At 34.8% G+C, this 13,802-nt stretch overlaps 2 protein-coding genes across 2 annotated transcripts; both read left to right on the forward strand.

The window, feature by feature from the left end:
• Nucleotides 1–7,529: 7,529 nt before the first annotated feature.
• On the forward strand, nt 7,530–8,965 carry K444DRAFT_617350 (SGNH hydrolase). Its single transcript, XM_024881106.1, has one exon. The coding sequence runs from the start codon at nt 7,665–7,667 to the stop codon at nt 8,835–8,837; it is 1,173 nt and encodes a 390-aa protein (XP_024731801.1). The 5' UTR covers nt 7,530–7,664; the 3' UTR covers nt 8,838–8,965.
• A 2,060-nt stretch (nt 8,966–11,025) lies between these two features.
• K444DRAFT_645791 (soluble quino protein glucose dehydrogenase) lies at nt 11,026–13,460 on the forward strand (the record flags this gene model as incomplete). The annotated part of the gene is made up of 7 exons (XM_024885123.1): nt 11,026–11,337; nt 11,559–11,657; nt 12,185–12,188; nt 12,399–12,402; nt 12,493–12,740; nt 12,849–13,161; nt 13,226–13,460. 7 exons carry the CDS (start codon nt 11,026–11,028, stop codon nt 13,458–13,460), a joined length of 1,215 nt encoding a protein of 404 aa, XP_024731802.1.
• Nucleotides 13,461–13,802: the final 342 nt, after the last annotated feature.

The raw sequence follows: 13,802 nt of genomic DNA on the forward strand, positions 1-13,802 counted from the left end.
CCGAAACTAATATTTAATATAGCCCGAGCTTTTCTCTCTATTACTTTTAGTTATATAAGAGATTTCTATATCTCGAGAGGCTCTATTTCTTATCTTAAAACATATTTCTTATTCTAATTATTAAGTAAATATTAAAGCTAAAGACTATATATTTAATAAGGGAAACTAATAATAAGCTACTAGGAAATAAGCTTTTATTAAGAACTATAATATAGAGAATAACTTTATTACTAACTTCTTTCTATATACTAGCTTTACTAATAATACTACCTTTAAATATAATTTTATTAATTCCGAATTAGATTCGGATAAAGAGCCTAAACTAGTACTAGTTTTTTCTATTTCTTAGAAACCGAAAATTAAATACTTTTATAAATAAGATATTTAAGATAATTATTACTAAATAGAAAACTCTCTAGTTAATATTATTTATTTTATAAATATCCTATATTAGAAGAAACTATATATAAAAAGAAAGCTAGTAAAAGATTTGATTATTAAAATTACTAGTATTAGCTTTATAAGTATATATTATAACCTTTAATAATCCGAAAATAAAGCTTTTACTATAAGTTTCTATAAGATTAATAGCTTCCTTAAATAATAAAAAAAGCCCTTTTTGAGAACTAATATTAAAAACTTTATTATTCCCGAATAATATATTAAGTTTAATAATACTTTTTCTAAAAAAAGCCTTTAATATTCTATTTCCTTATTAGTTATATAATTATAAGATATAATTAGAAAAGAAAATAAAAGAATATCTGGGATATAGCTTTTTATATAAGATAATAATAGCTAAATTAGAGGCTATAAAGAAATATTTTCTAGAGAACTTTAATAAGGGTTTTATTACTTCTAGTTAATTATAATTTATAGTCCCTATTCTTTTTATAAGAAAATCTAATAAGAGCTTATAGTTCTATATTAATTACTAAAAGCTTAACTAGATTACTTATAAGAACTATTACTTTCTTTCTTTTATTAATAAGACCTTAGCTAGAATTAGTAAAGCTAAAATCTTTATAAAGCTTAATATTTATTAGGCTTTTTACTAAATTTATATAAATCCTAAATTAAAGAAATTAATAATATTTTATATATATTATAGAATATATAAATATAAGATTTTATTCTTCGAATTAACTAATAGGCTAGCTATTTACTAGTATTATATAAATAATATCCTATTTAATTACCTAAATAACTTTTATATAGCTTATCTAAATAATATTTTTATCTATTCTAATAATAAATTAGAATATGAAATTTATATAAAAAAGGTTCTTTAGTAACTCCAGAATATAGGCTTATAAGTAAATATTAAGAAGTACGAATTTTATATTATATATATAAAATATCTTAGCTTTATTATTTCTATAAATAGTATTAAAATTAACCCTAAAAAAGTTATTATTATAAAGAATTAGAAAGCTTCTCGAATTATAAGAGAAATATAAGCTTTTCTGGAGTTCTATAACTTCTATAAGAGATTTATTTATAATTATAATAAGATTACTAAGCTTTTATTAAATCTTATATATATAGATATTTCCTTTTTATTTAATAAGATTTATTAGAATACTTTTAAGAAACTTAAAGCCTATCTTATATTATTAGTCCTATTTTATTACTATAATCCAGAGTAATAATTAATAATTAAGACTAATATCTCGAATAATATTATTACTAGTATTTTTTTTAAAGATAATAATATTTATAAAATATAACTATAAGATATATAATAAAAAAATACTTGCTATTATATAGTCTTTAAATTAATAGTACTCGGAACTTTAAGAAATTATTTATTAAATCTAGATTTATATAAACTATTACTTATTAGAATACTTTATAATAATAAAGAAACTTATAAATAAATAAACTAGATAGACTAAAGCTTTAGCTAAATACTACTTTATTATCTAATATAGATTTAGTAAATAGAATATAAAGACTAATACTCTAATATATTAAGATAATAAGGTTATTTAGTAAAATATAATAAAAAAGAAATATTATATTAAGGCCTTTTTTTCTTAAGATTAAATTAACTTAAAGATATTTTAGAACTTTAATATTAAAGTTAATTCCCTCTTTTTTTTCTAAAATAATAATAATAATAATCTTAATAAAATAAATAATTTAGTTAAATAAATCCTATAAAATAATTATAAAGCCTTCTTTTTATAAGCCCTTTATAAGCAGGTTAAACGAGATAATACTAACTTTATTATAAAGAATAAATTATTACTTTATTATAAATAACTTATAGTATTAGGGAAATAGTTATATATAGATTTAATTTATAAGGCTTATAACTAAATCTCTATAATATGTTTTAGTAAAAATAAGATATATAAGTTATTATAGCTATAGTATTACTAGATAATATATAATATAATATTACTTAATATATCTATAACTACTAATTATATAAATAGGCAAATATTCTAAGAAATAAGATCTCTAGTTTACTTTATTCTTTACTAGTTCTGAATTACTTATAATAATATATTATAATAGATTTCAAGCTAATACCTAGCTCGAAGTCCGGCTATAATACTATATATATTATAATTAACTAATTAAGTAAATAAGCTATCTCTATATTTTATTATAAGATAATTATAATAAAGAATATAATAAAGATATATTTCTAAACTATTTACTATTACTATAGCTTTTTAGTCTCTATTATTTCTAATTATAGTCTGTAATTTATACTAGTATTCTGGATATAAAACTAAAGCTATTAATAATAAATTACTTATAAACTAATAAATAAATAAAAATTATAAACTAATATATTAATTAATAATTATATATATATATATTATATTACTAAGATAACTAGAATAAGGACTTACTAATAATTAATTATATTTAATTTACTTTCTTATATAACTCTATTAATATATCTCTATATAAACTTCTTAATAATAGGATTCTATAAACTTTCTTTAACTAGTTAACTCTAATAACTATATTTTAAAATAAGCTAAGTAAAATAAAAACTTAATAAATTACTAAATAAATAAAGAATACTATAAAGAGAAATAAGAAAAACATAAAATAGATATAAAAGAGAATAAAGAAATATACTAATACTAAATATTACTTTATAGATTTTAAAGTAAGAAATAAGATATATATATATTAATAAAGAAATAGAAGATATAATACTCTAGCTATAAGCTAGACTACTTAATAGCCAGGCCTTACCCGATTCTATATTAAGTTAGTAACTTCTATAAAATTAAACTACCTAAAAGTATTAAAATTTATAATATATTTTCTTCTAACTATTTATATAAGGCTACTAATAATCTATTACCTGGCCAGAAAAACGAACTATTTCTACTAATTCAAGTAATAATAAACCAAGAATATAAAATATAGGATATTCTAGTATTAAAGGCAGAGCAGAAAAAGTTCCTATATAGAATTAGTTAGGTTAGATATAATAAAGACTTTAACTAGTATCTGGCCTCTAATCTGAAATACTTTCCCTATAAGCTATAAGACTACTACTTGACTAATTAATAATAGCCAGGTCTATTAAAGAAGCTAGTTAACTAGATATAAGCCTAGGAAAATAGAATAGAGAACTATAATAATTTAGATAATAATTCTATAATATTTATTTACTTAAGAATAAGCTTTTTTTAAGAGAGGAAGTAATATTATAATTTTATACTTTATTTAGTCTAGTATCTAGTATTTGATATCTGAGCCTAGTATCTGGGTATCTAATATCTGGAGTCATATAATAGTTATATATAATAAAGCTAAAAGAAGTTATATTCTGGGAAATTTAGTATACTAAACCCTATTAGGCCGAGATATAAGCAAAGAACTATAAATACTTAAGAAACCTTAGCTTAAGACTTTCTTTTCTCCTTAGCTTAGTTTTTTTAATAAATAGTTCTCTTATAAGTACCTTATTTATAGGCTTTCTTTATAGGTCTATAATAATAATAATTTAATTTCTAGATTACTATTAATTTATAATAGAAATAGCTTTAATTATAATAGTAATTTAATTAGTAAGCTAGAAGTATATTATTATTATTATTAGTAATTAGAGATATATAAAGATAAAGAATAAATTAGAGTGATTTTAGTTACTTATAATATAATAATAAGTAATTTTTAGTAGTAATTATAATATAATCGGGTATTAATAATTATATATAATAGCTAGCTATTTCTTTTCTTTATTACTAGTTATATCTACTACTTAACCTCTAAATATTAGTATATATAATAAAATATATATTATAGTTATATATAAGTAGCCGATTTTATACTAAAAATTAATATATATTAGATTATGAATATATAGTAATATTATATTACTAAATCTCTAAATAATAGTATATTTCTATATTTAATAACTTCTATAAATAGTATATCGGGCTAATACAAATTCGGCCTCAAATACTACTAAAATTACTATAGCTTAAGTCAAGATATTATATAAATAATAAGAACTATAGGAGTACTATTAAAGCTCCAAAACACGCTTTACTACCTTCTTATTAATCTGAAACCTTATATTTAATCTATTTGTCCCGAGACAGTTCGCTATAATACCTATAGAGCTTCTTAGTAAGTAGTTCCTTAGGGGGCAGTTCCCTTGGAATAGCTCTCTAGGAATAGCTCCCTTGGGATAGCTTACTATTGTCACGAAACCGGGCTCTGGGCTTGGAAAGCAGGTAGAGTGGCTCTTAATCCGAGGATTCTAAACTAAGGAGGGAAGCTCGTATATACAGGAGCTTTGGTGTTCTAAATACTAACCAGCCGCATGCGTCATCGCGGTCACGTGACGCTAAATTTCCTAGTGAAGCGGCAGAGCGTAATAACTATAATATATAAAGAGCTTTTTGGAGGGCTATTCTTAAGAGAAAGGGAGAGGGGGGGAATAGCTCAATATAATATATAAAAGGCTCCCTTGGGATAGCTTACTATAATATATAAAGAGCTCCCTGGAGGGCAGCTCTTGGGAGGGGAGGGGTAGGAGGAGGGAGGGGAGGAGTAGCTTCTTGCAGGGCAGCTCACTATCCCTTCGTCTGTCGCAAACTGTCTAGCGCTAGCAAGGGTGCTTCCCGCACTACAGGGGGGGGCTCGCTTGGCTCCCGTAGCATAATAATTATATACCTTTGCATATAAATTTATTAGTAATCTATATCGCTAGAATGAAATCGCAGCCAGTACGTCCCCTAAAAATACGCGTATACTATAGACGATTCTATAGATAATTCCAGTAACGATTCCAGCCCACCTTCCAGCCTACCTATAGTGCAAAAATCGAAAGCTCTTGAGGATATACTCCTTAAATTAGGCCCACTTACTAGCGTTTTATATAAACCTTTTAAATGCGTGCCCTAGTAAATAGTAAGAGTACTCCTACCTGCTTCCCTCCCTCTATAGCCATACCCATTCGATTACTTTAGCCTATTCTTTACCCGCGAGCTTTTCCAAACGATTACTATAAATACTAATTAATATACAAGTATATAAAGACTATATATACCGGAGGAGCGGGGGCGAGAATGGATAGATCTGCTTATAGAAGAACTCTATATATCTCTGGGCGTTATTATATATATGAGAGTCTACTATAAGCCTTGTATAGAGATATATTAGAACCCAGACTTTAATAAAGGTTCTTTATACTCAATTATATACCATATCTCACTTACTCGGTTTGGACAAATCAAGTGCTACTATTATATTTTATGCTCTGAGAATAATAAACGGAATAAATACCACTTACCTTCTAATAAGATCTGGTAGTATAAGCTAGAACTGCTAGCTTTAAAGATTTAAGCCTTCTCTTAGAGATATTACTTGCCCTCTTCTGAAGTAAGTATTAATAAGATTATAGTATGCTTTTTTAGCCGGTATATTTCTCTTTCTTCCTCTCTTATCTCGCTATCCTACTAATTATTAAAGATCCTTATATGCCTATAAGATACCAAAGAAACTAATTAAATAAGGGTATAAGATCTATGGAATTACGGATTACAGATATATATATAATTGGATATAGAGCTCAAGGGAGAAGGGTTTACAAGATGTATTTAACTTCCCAAATCTTACGAAAATCGCCTGTCTCATATAAAGCCTTATACTTTTACTTTTATAGTAATATATTACTATATATATAGACAATTACTTTACCTCGATTTCCTTATTTACAGAGCTACAAGCTTGTAAATTCGGTGTAGTAGGTACTATATGCCCGTATAAGCAGTTCCCTTCAGAATTATTAATAATTAAGAAGTGATTTGCGAAAAAGCTAGAATAGAATACTCTCCTTGCAGTAGTAGTTAATAATATACTTTACTTAGCTTGGCAAGATAATAATATTATCTTGGGATTAAGTAATATCTATATGGTAGATAAAGCGGAGGACTTTAGAGAGAAGAAGAGGAAACGTCCGGCAAAAATATTAATAAATGGACGACTGGTTCGTGGTGTATTTAGAGACTTATTAGTAAAGGAGCTTCCGATTTCTTGCTTTATTAATGATTATAATTAGTATATGGGAGGTGTAGATCTTGCGAATTAGTTCAGGGAAGCATACGAAACCTATAAGCCTACGTTCCGGAATTAGTGGCCCTTGTTTTACTGGTTAATTAATTTAGCTTATATAAACAGTTACTGGCTATATTAATTATATACGGTAGACGAACGCCCTTTTATGCACTTGTAATTCCGAATCGAGCTTTATTATAAGCTCTTAGGGTTTTCAGAGAAAGCAAAGCTATATAGCTTGCGGGTGGGGCTAGGGGGTAAAAGGGTATTTAATCCTGAAGCGCCGTACTTATACTACTGGGAACAGCGTCCTAGGGGCACGTGCGCATAGTGTTTATATAAACAAAGGTGCCAGAAGGTCCTTGGGAAAGCTATAGAAGGGAGGGCAAAGCGTTCAACTGGAGGCTGTGTGTTCTGTAATGTACACCTATATAAGGTGGGGGAGTGCTGGCTGCGATTTCATTCTAGCGATGTAGATTACTAATAAATTTATATGCAAAGGTACATAATTATTATGCTACGGGAGCCAAGCGAGCCCCCCCCTGTAGTGCGGGAAGCACCCTTGCTAGCGCTGGACAGTTTGCGACAGACGAAGGGATAATATATAAAGAGTACCCTATTAATAGTAAGTACGAGTCTAAGTATAATTTCAGTGTAATTCTATACCTAATTTTAAGTAGCATGCAATTCGTAGTTTTGATTTCGCGGTTTTCGCGGTTTTAATGGTTTGAAGGTTTGCAGTTTTGCAGTTTGGCCCTTCACCGCCTAAAATCCTGCCCTAGTAGAGGACTTGATTTCTAAGCAACTACGTTTGGCAAGGTTCCTTAAATAATCGTCCAGGCCTAGCGCATCGCTTAGGGCCACGCTAACCCCCCACTGCGTGGGGAGGTGTCTGATTCCGATCAGAACCAATAAGATTGCCTGAGCTGACACCGTGCAGGCAACTACAACAGCATGCCGATTGTGATCAGAAATCTGCACCTCTACAATATCGCAACTGTGCAGCCAAGTACACCGGGAACGGAGCTGTGGCATGCAGATAGACACAGAAGCAAGTAATTGCTGTTGGCATTACGAGTACTTGCATCTTCGCGCGTCGTTGAGAGGGGGCCTCTGACATGAGTCTCCAAGTTCATCTGGCTCAACCCGGCCTGCGGGCAGCCGTAGGAGTCAGCTCCCATCACAAATTCCAGTTTCCTTCATTTCCGAGTTTCTTCGCGCTAGGTGATTCCTTCTCTGCCGGAATCGGAGCAAGCTGTGGATGGATCAAGGATGAATTTGATGCAAAGGGGACCTGCCTCAAATGTAATGGCAGCTATCCGTATCAGATCATTGAAGTGGCCAACACCTCCAACGCATTCTCGGATAACATGGAGGTCTATCATCTTGGGTGCACTGGCGCAGCCATGAACGATGTTATCAATACTGGATGGAACAACCGTACATCTCAGATCGATTTGATGAAACCCAAAGCTGGAAAAGGAGGATGGGGCACGTTGTCCATCGGCGGCAACGACGTTGGGTTTGCCAATATTGTTGCAAACTGTATTATGTTCGATAGGCCATCCTGCGACGCGGACATGAATTTCACAGAGACCCTCATCTCCGATCCAAGTCTCGTCGGCCAGTTCACTACGACATATTGGAAGGTCTTGGACACTGCTCTTCAACACGACTTTAGACTCATCGTCACCAGCTACGCCCAATTCTTCAACGCCGAGACAGCTATTTGTGATAATCGGTATATCTTCTACGGGAGATATCTCACTCGAGAGTTTCGGACTCGCGTCAATAAAATGGTAGCAGATTTGAACCTCCTCATCCAGATCGCAGTATCCATCGTGGAGCTGCAACTGGTGTTCGGAGGCTCGCAGAAGGGGATATTCTTTGAAGACTGGGATTCCCTATTCACAGGCCATAGGTTCTGCGAGGAACCTCCTCTAGACTGGCCAGACGCATGGTTCTTCACTATAAACGGCGTGGACATCCTGCCCAACAACACCAACCACACCAATGCCGTCCCTCAATGGACAGGTCCACCTTGGGGAGAGACCCCAGTCAACCTCACTTCGTTTGCCTCGAGCTGCAATGCGGAGAATCCGGGCAATCTTACCTCACAAATGCTATGTACCTGGGCGCGGAATCTGGGGGAAGGGAGAGAACCAGTTGGGAATTTTTCGACCGTTATTTATCCTTGGTGGATAACGAAAACACTGCATCCGAAGTCTGTAGCGCACTGGGCACTTGCGAAGGTAATCTATCGGAAATGGATAAACGGTGACTATTTCTAAAGTCTGACTGGAGGAACGATGGATGATGAGGAAGAGTGGACTGTAACTAGTTCCTTGAGTAAACTTCTCAAGTCATTACTCCTATATTGAAAGACAAACCTTAACCGCAAGTCAATGATGATCAGTCACTGCAAGGGTGAGCAGGAACGCTGCTAGCTGCGCAGACTTCGAGGCGAGGGTGAGTAGCCCCTGAGCAGAACCACACCACGCGACAAGGGGTTCCGACCAACTCTTCTAGCCCCCCAACGAGTGGCTCTCCATCTTCCGGCATAGATATCAAAGAATGTGCCGTTGTTGGTCAGGAACTATGCGATCACTGGAAGAGCCCTCGGGTGCCTCAACAACCTGGAATTCAGCCAGCCGAAGAGTGGAGAATCCTTGCCCATGGGACTGTTGTACCGAGGACCTGTGTCTCTTTTAACCTTAAATTCGACAATCACAAGCGATATGAGACTATTTCCTATTCTTGGCCAAGGTTTCCTATTGAGGCGACTCCACCAAAATCGCGGATAAAGCTAGATATTCCTCGGACCGAATTGTGACGGCAGGAACAAAGCAATGGAACGATGCTCAAAGATCTATGATTCCAATGTCCTACAGAATCTAAAGCTAAGGAGAGAAGGAGTGAGTGAGGTGTGGCAGTGGATAAGTAGGTATGGCCAAGACCACTGAAACGCCGAGCTTTGGAAGCGAGCTTGGTTTGAACCATAGCTTGGAACCTTAGCTGAAACCAACCCCTTTGGCTGAAACCAACCATGTGACACCAGCCGTCACACGAATGCTAGTCCAGGCTTGGCAGTATTCCACATGGTATTAGTTATGTAAGATTAGTTAGCAATACATAAACTAGTACTAGATCGGTTCTGGAATAATTCCTAAGCGAGTCTAGGCTAAGTACCTTATATCGTAAATTTATATAAGAGGTATATAGAGAAAAGAATAGTAAGGGCAAGCAAAGAGTAAGAAATAAAATATAAAAATTATATCTTTTAAACGTATTATAATATATATAAGCTTTTATTAAGTAATAAATAATTAATAATATTTTAATTAATTAAAATAAAAGGAATTAATACTTATTTTATTAAATATATATAAATATTTAATATATATATTAAAACTTACTTATATAAGCTTATTATACTAATATATAATTATTTTTTAAGACTAATATAAGAATTAAAAGAGCTTTATACTTTAATACTCTTAATAATTAATATATTAACTTAAATATATCATTCTTATATAAGTATATTATATGACTTTTTAATATATATTCGTTTATAAATATTATTATGAATTATATATTATTATAGGATTTAGATCTTAAGGAAATCGGCAGAGCATATGCTATGTATAGTATTGCGCTTGTGACGGCGCCGGCTAGGGTTATAAGGGGAGTGGCTGTCACATGACTGGTTTCACCTAACCAGCCGGCGTTTCAGTGGTTTTAGCTAGTATTCCCCTCCTTTTATCCTCTCTCTCTCCCTCTCTCCCTCCCCCTTCTCTTTAGCTTAGTATTCTTAATACATGGGATTCTCGGAACTTTGAGCCTTTGACCATTGCCTTGATACCGCCGTCACAGCGCTTTTACAGAGTCTTCATGACGTGAAAAGTGCGTTATAGCCAGATTGAAACACTACTACGAAGTATTTGACTCAAACTTGGCCCTGTGATCCGGAGAGACACGGATTGACAGCCTGCACAACAAGGAGGTGTTGAGTCTTCGCAGGGGTAAGGGTACTAATTCCTCGCTACGATCCATTCCATGTCGATCCATTCCAATCCAATCCGATCCTTGGAATAAAGTGGATCAGTACAGGCATTTCCCGGATCACTGCTAAGCGCGCCAGTCGTCTTCATGTTTGCCGACTGGCTCGATTTTAATTACATAGCTTCCCCCTCCCAAAGAGTTGCCTCACGCCACTATATATTTCTTCCACCCAGGGGGTCTGCAGTCATGGATATATATATGAGGTCCTCTGGGCACTGGGATTCCCCATCTTTCTTGTGGGAATGTAATCAGGCACTTGGATAAAGTGCAGGGAGGAATTTCCTATAGAAAGGAAACGGATTTCTTGACGCTCGAACGTCAAGTAGTGCTCCGAACGCATGTGAGAGCTGCATATACCGTTTCTTGACATCTGACCTTCAGCTGATGGTTCACAGCCCCACCCAATTTTCAGTCATGGCTTCTCTATTTCCCTTCAAGTTTTTCACCATCCTCGCGTTGACATCGGCACTGCTTCTCTCCCCGTCTTTAGCCCAAACAACATGTGCTACTGTTTCCCCGAAATATGCTCCAGTTGTCGCAGCCGGCTACAACGCGAAGGTTCTCATGAACGGGTTAAAGACTCCACGAGGAATGCTCTTCGATTCCCAAGGCAATTTACTCATTGTTGAGCAAGGAGGCGCTGGAGTCAGACTTGTGAAGTTGACAGATGGAGACGGAACCAACGTTTGTGTTGCAAGCAGTAAACAGTTGATTGCAGATTCATCAGTATGTGAATTTCATAAGTTTTGCGAAGCCTGGAAGAGACCAGTTAAAGCAAAGGAATTGGTGGATCAGAGATTCATGGTCACCGATCGCTCTCGTCTTTGGTTGAAAACTATTGCCGAGGAGGAAGATCTTCGTTGCATTTTACAAGAATTCCTATTTTGAGCATTGGTTTTCTCAATGGCTCCCGAGCAAATTTGATCTCGCAGCTGATTTTTCAATAGCTCAATCATGGTATCCAACTTACGGGCGATGGTAAAACTCTGTTTGTTTCTAGCGAGACGATAGTATATTCATATACTTACGACGCAACCGCAGGCACCGTTGGGGCCAAAAGGACGGCAAATTATAAAAAGGACCCCCCCCTTCTACTAAAAAGGACCCCCCTAAAATTTTAAAAAGGACCCCCCCCTAGAATTATATATAGAGCTTTGAGAAGTAATTATTAGACTTAGATTTAATAGTTTCATAAGACGAGTATACAAAAATATTAGAAGGAAGTAGTATTTTTCATGATCTTTGAGAGAGATAGCACGTGATAAGCCCCCCTTTTTGCCTAAGAGCTATTATAAGCTCTAAGCTTAATGAAGTTAATACTAGTTAGCTAATGTCGTAATCCGAATCGAGAATCTGGGGTAGGTTAATAAGGCGGAATAGGGAGTTTTTTGTAAAGTCCCTTGAAGTCACGGGATCTGGCTTGGTTATGAGCCCCCTAGAGCCCAGGATTATTCCTACGCTAAAAGTAAGGACCCTAGCTAAGAGGTTAAGGGACCTAGTAGAAACCAAAGCAGATACTACTAAATATAAGGCTCTTATTATAGTACTATTACCGTGTGATCTCTGGATTTAGTCTAGTACGATCATTTCGCTTAGTCAGTTCTCACGCTTCACTTGAGTTCTTTTCTAGCTAGCTTTAATTAACTCTATTTATGAGAAATGCAACTCCCTACTTTGCGATCTTTGCGTGCATTAACTCTTTTTTTGGTGGTTTTGGCTATCTAGGGGGGGGGGGTCCTTTTTAGTAGAAGGGGGGGGTCCTTTTTATAATTTGCCCAAAAGGACAGTAATGTAAGTTAATTCGGCGGTATAATCCCTTGATGATTGTAGATAACAATAAGAGAATACTAACCGTCCTTGATTCTCAAGAACCGGCTTGAGTCCCTCGGGTCATGCGACTCGCACTCTTCTTATCTCAAAGCAGAACCCTGACCAGATACTCGTCCAAGTCGGTTCGAACGCCAATATAGATTCTGCGACCACAGAAGCCAGCTCAGGTCGTAGTCAGGCCAGGATCTTCAGTATCAACGCGCTCACCGCTGGAACATCTTCAGTCGCTTATTCGACAGGAACACTGTTCGCATGGGGACTGAGGAACAGCATAGGTTGGGCTGAGGAACCCACCACAGGTGGCATTGAAAGCTATAATCCGAACAACTTAGCGGAATAGAGCAACTAACAGCATACGCAGTGGTCCAACGAAAACTCCCTCGACGATACGAAGCGTAATGGGGTAGATATTCACATGAACAACCCAGGGGAAGAGCTGAATTATCACGGCGTACTCAACGACACCAAATCCCCACAGTTCGGTGCCAACTATGGCTACCCGCTCTGCATCGCCGCACGCGATCCCACCATCCTACCTGCCAATACGGGAATTCAAATTGGTACCCAATTCGTATATGGCACGGTTGGTGGAACAAATACAGATGATTCATGCGCTCCTAAGCAGGCACCTAGACTAACTTTTCCGGCTCATACCGCACCAATTGACCTTAAATTCACTGCCAACGGAAGTGCCTTGTACGTTACGTTCCATGGCAGCTGGTGAGTTCTCTACCCAACCAATAAATGTGTGCTCCAGCAGAAGAATACTAACCCACACGGCAAGGGATCGCCAACCTCCTGATGGATATCGTCTAAGCCGTGTTGACTTCAAGAATGGTCAGCCCCTCCAGCCAGCCAATAGCACAAATCCGGCGATCAATATCTTGACAAATGCGGATAATACGAAGTGTCCAAATGGCTGCTTTCGACCTTCGGGACTTGCTTGGGACTCCAAGAATCGACTTTATATGGCGAGTGATTCGACGGGGGAGGTTTTTGTTATTAGTGTGATGTTTTAATTAGCGTAAATGTAAGATATCGGCTGGGGCAATTGTTTCATATAGTCTGAGCTAAGTTGTCTTTAGCAGACCCTATTTATATCAAGAGTAAAGTTGGTTTTTATTGAAATATGGATCTTAAAATATTTCTTTATAAGGTGAGCTGGGCAATAAATACCAACCTCGGAAAGCTTCAAGAAGTTTATGCGATCACTTCTATTTACAATAAAATAGAGGCGAAAAGTGTTAACTCAACTTAAATACGTATGGTATCATCGTCGAACGCAACGTTCTGTCAGTAAGCAGTGGTTAATATTTTGAAGCGTTTAGGGATGTATTATAGCGGTAGGCGAAACTAGCTTT

The sequence above is a fragment of the Hyaloscypha bicolor genome, assembly GCF_002865645.1.
Source record: "Hyaloscypha bicolor E unplaced genomic scaffold K444scaffold_126, whole genome shotgun sequence".
Taxonomy (NCBI): domain Eukaryota; kingdom Fungi; phylum Ascomycota; class Leotiomycetes; order Helotiales; family Hyaloscyphaceae; genus Hyaloscypha; species Hyaloscypha bicolor.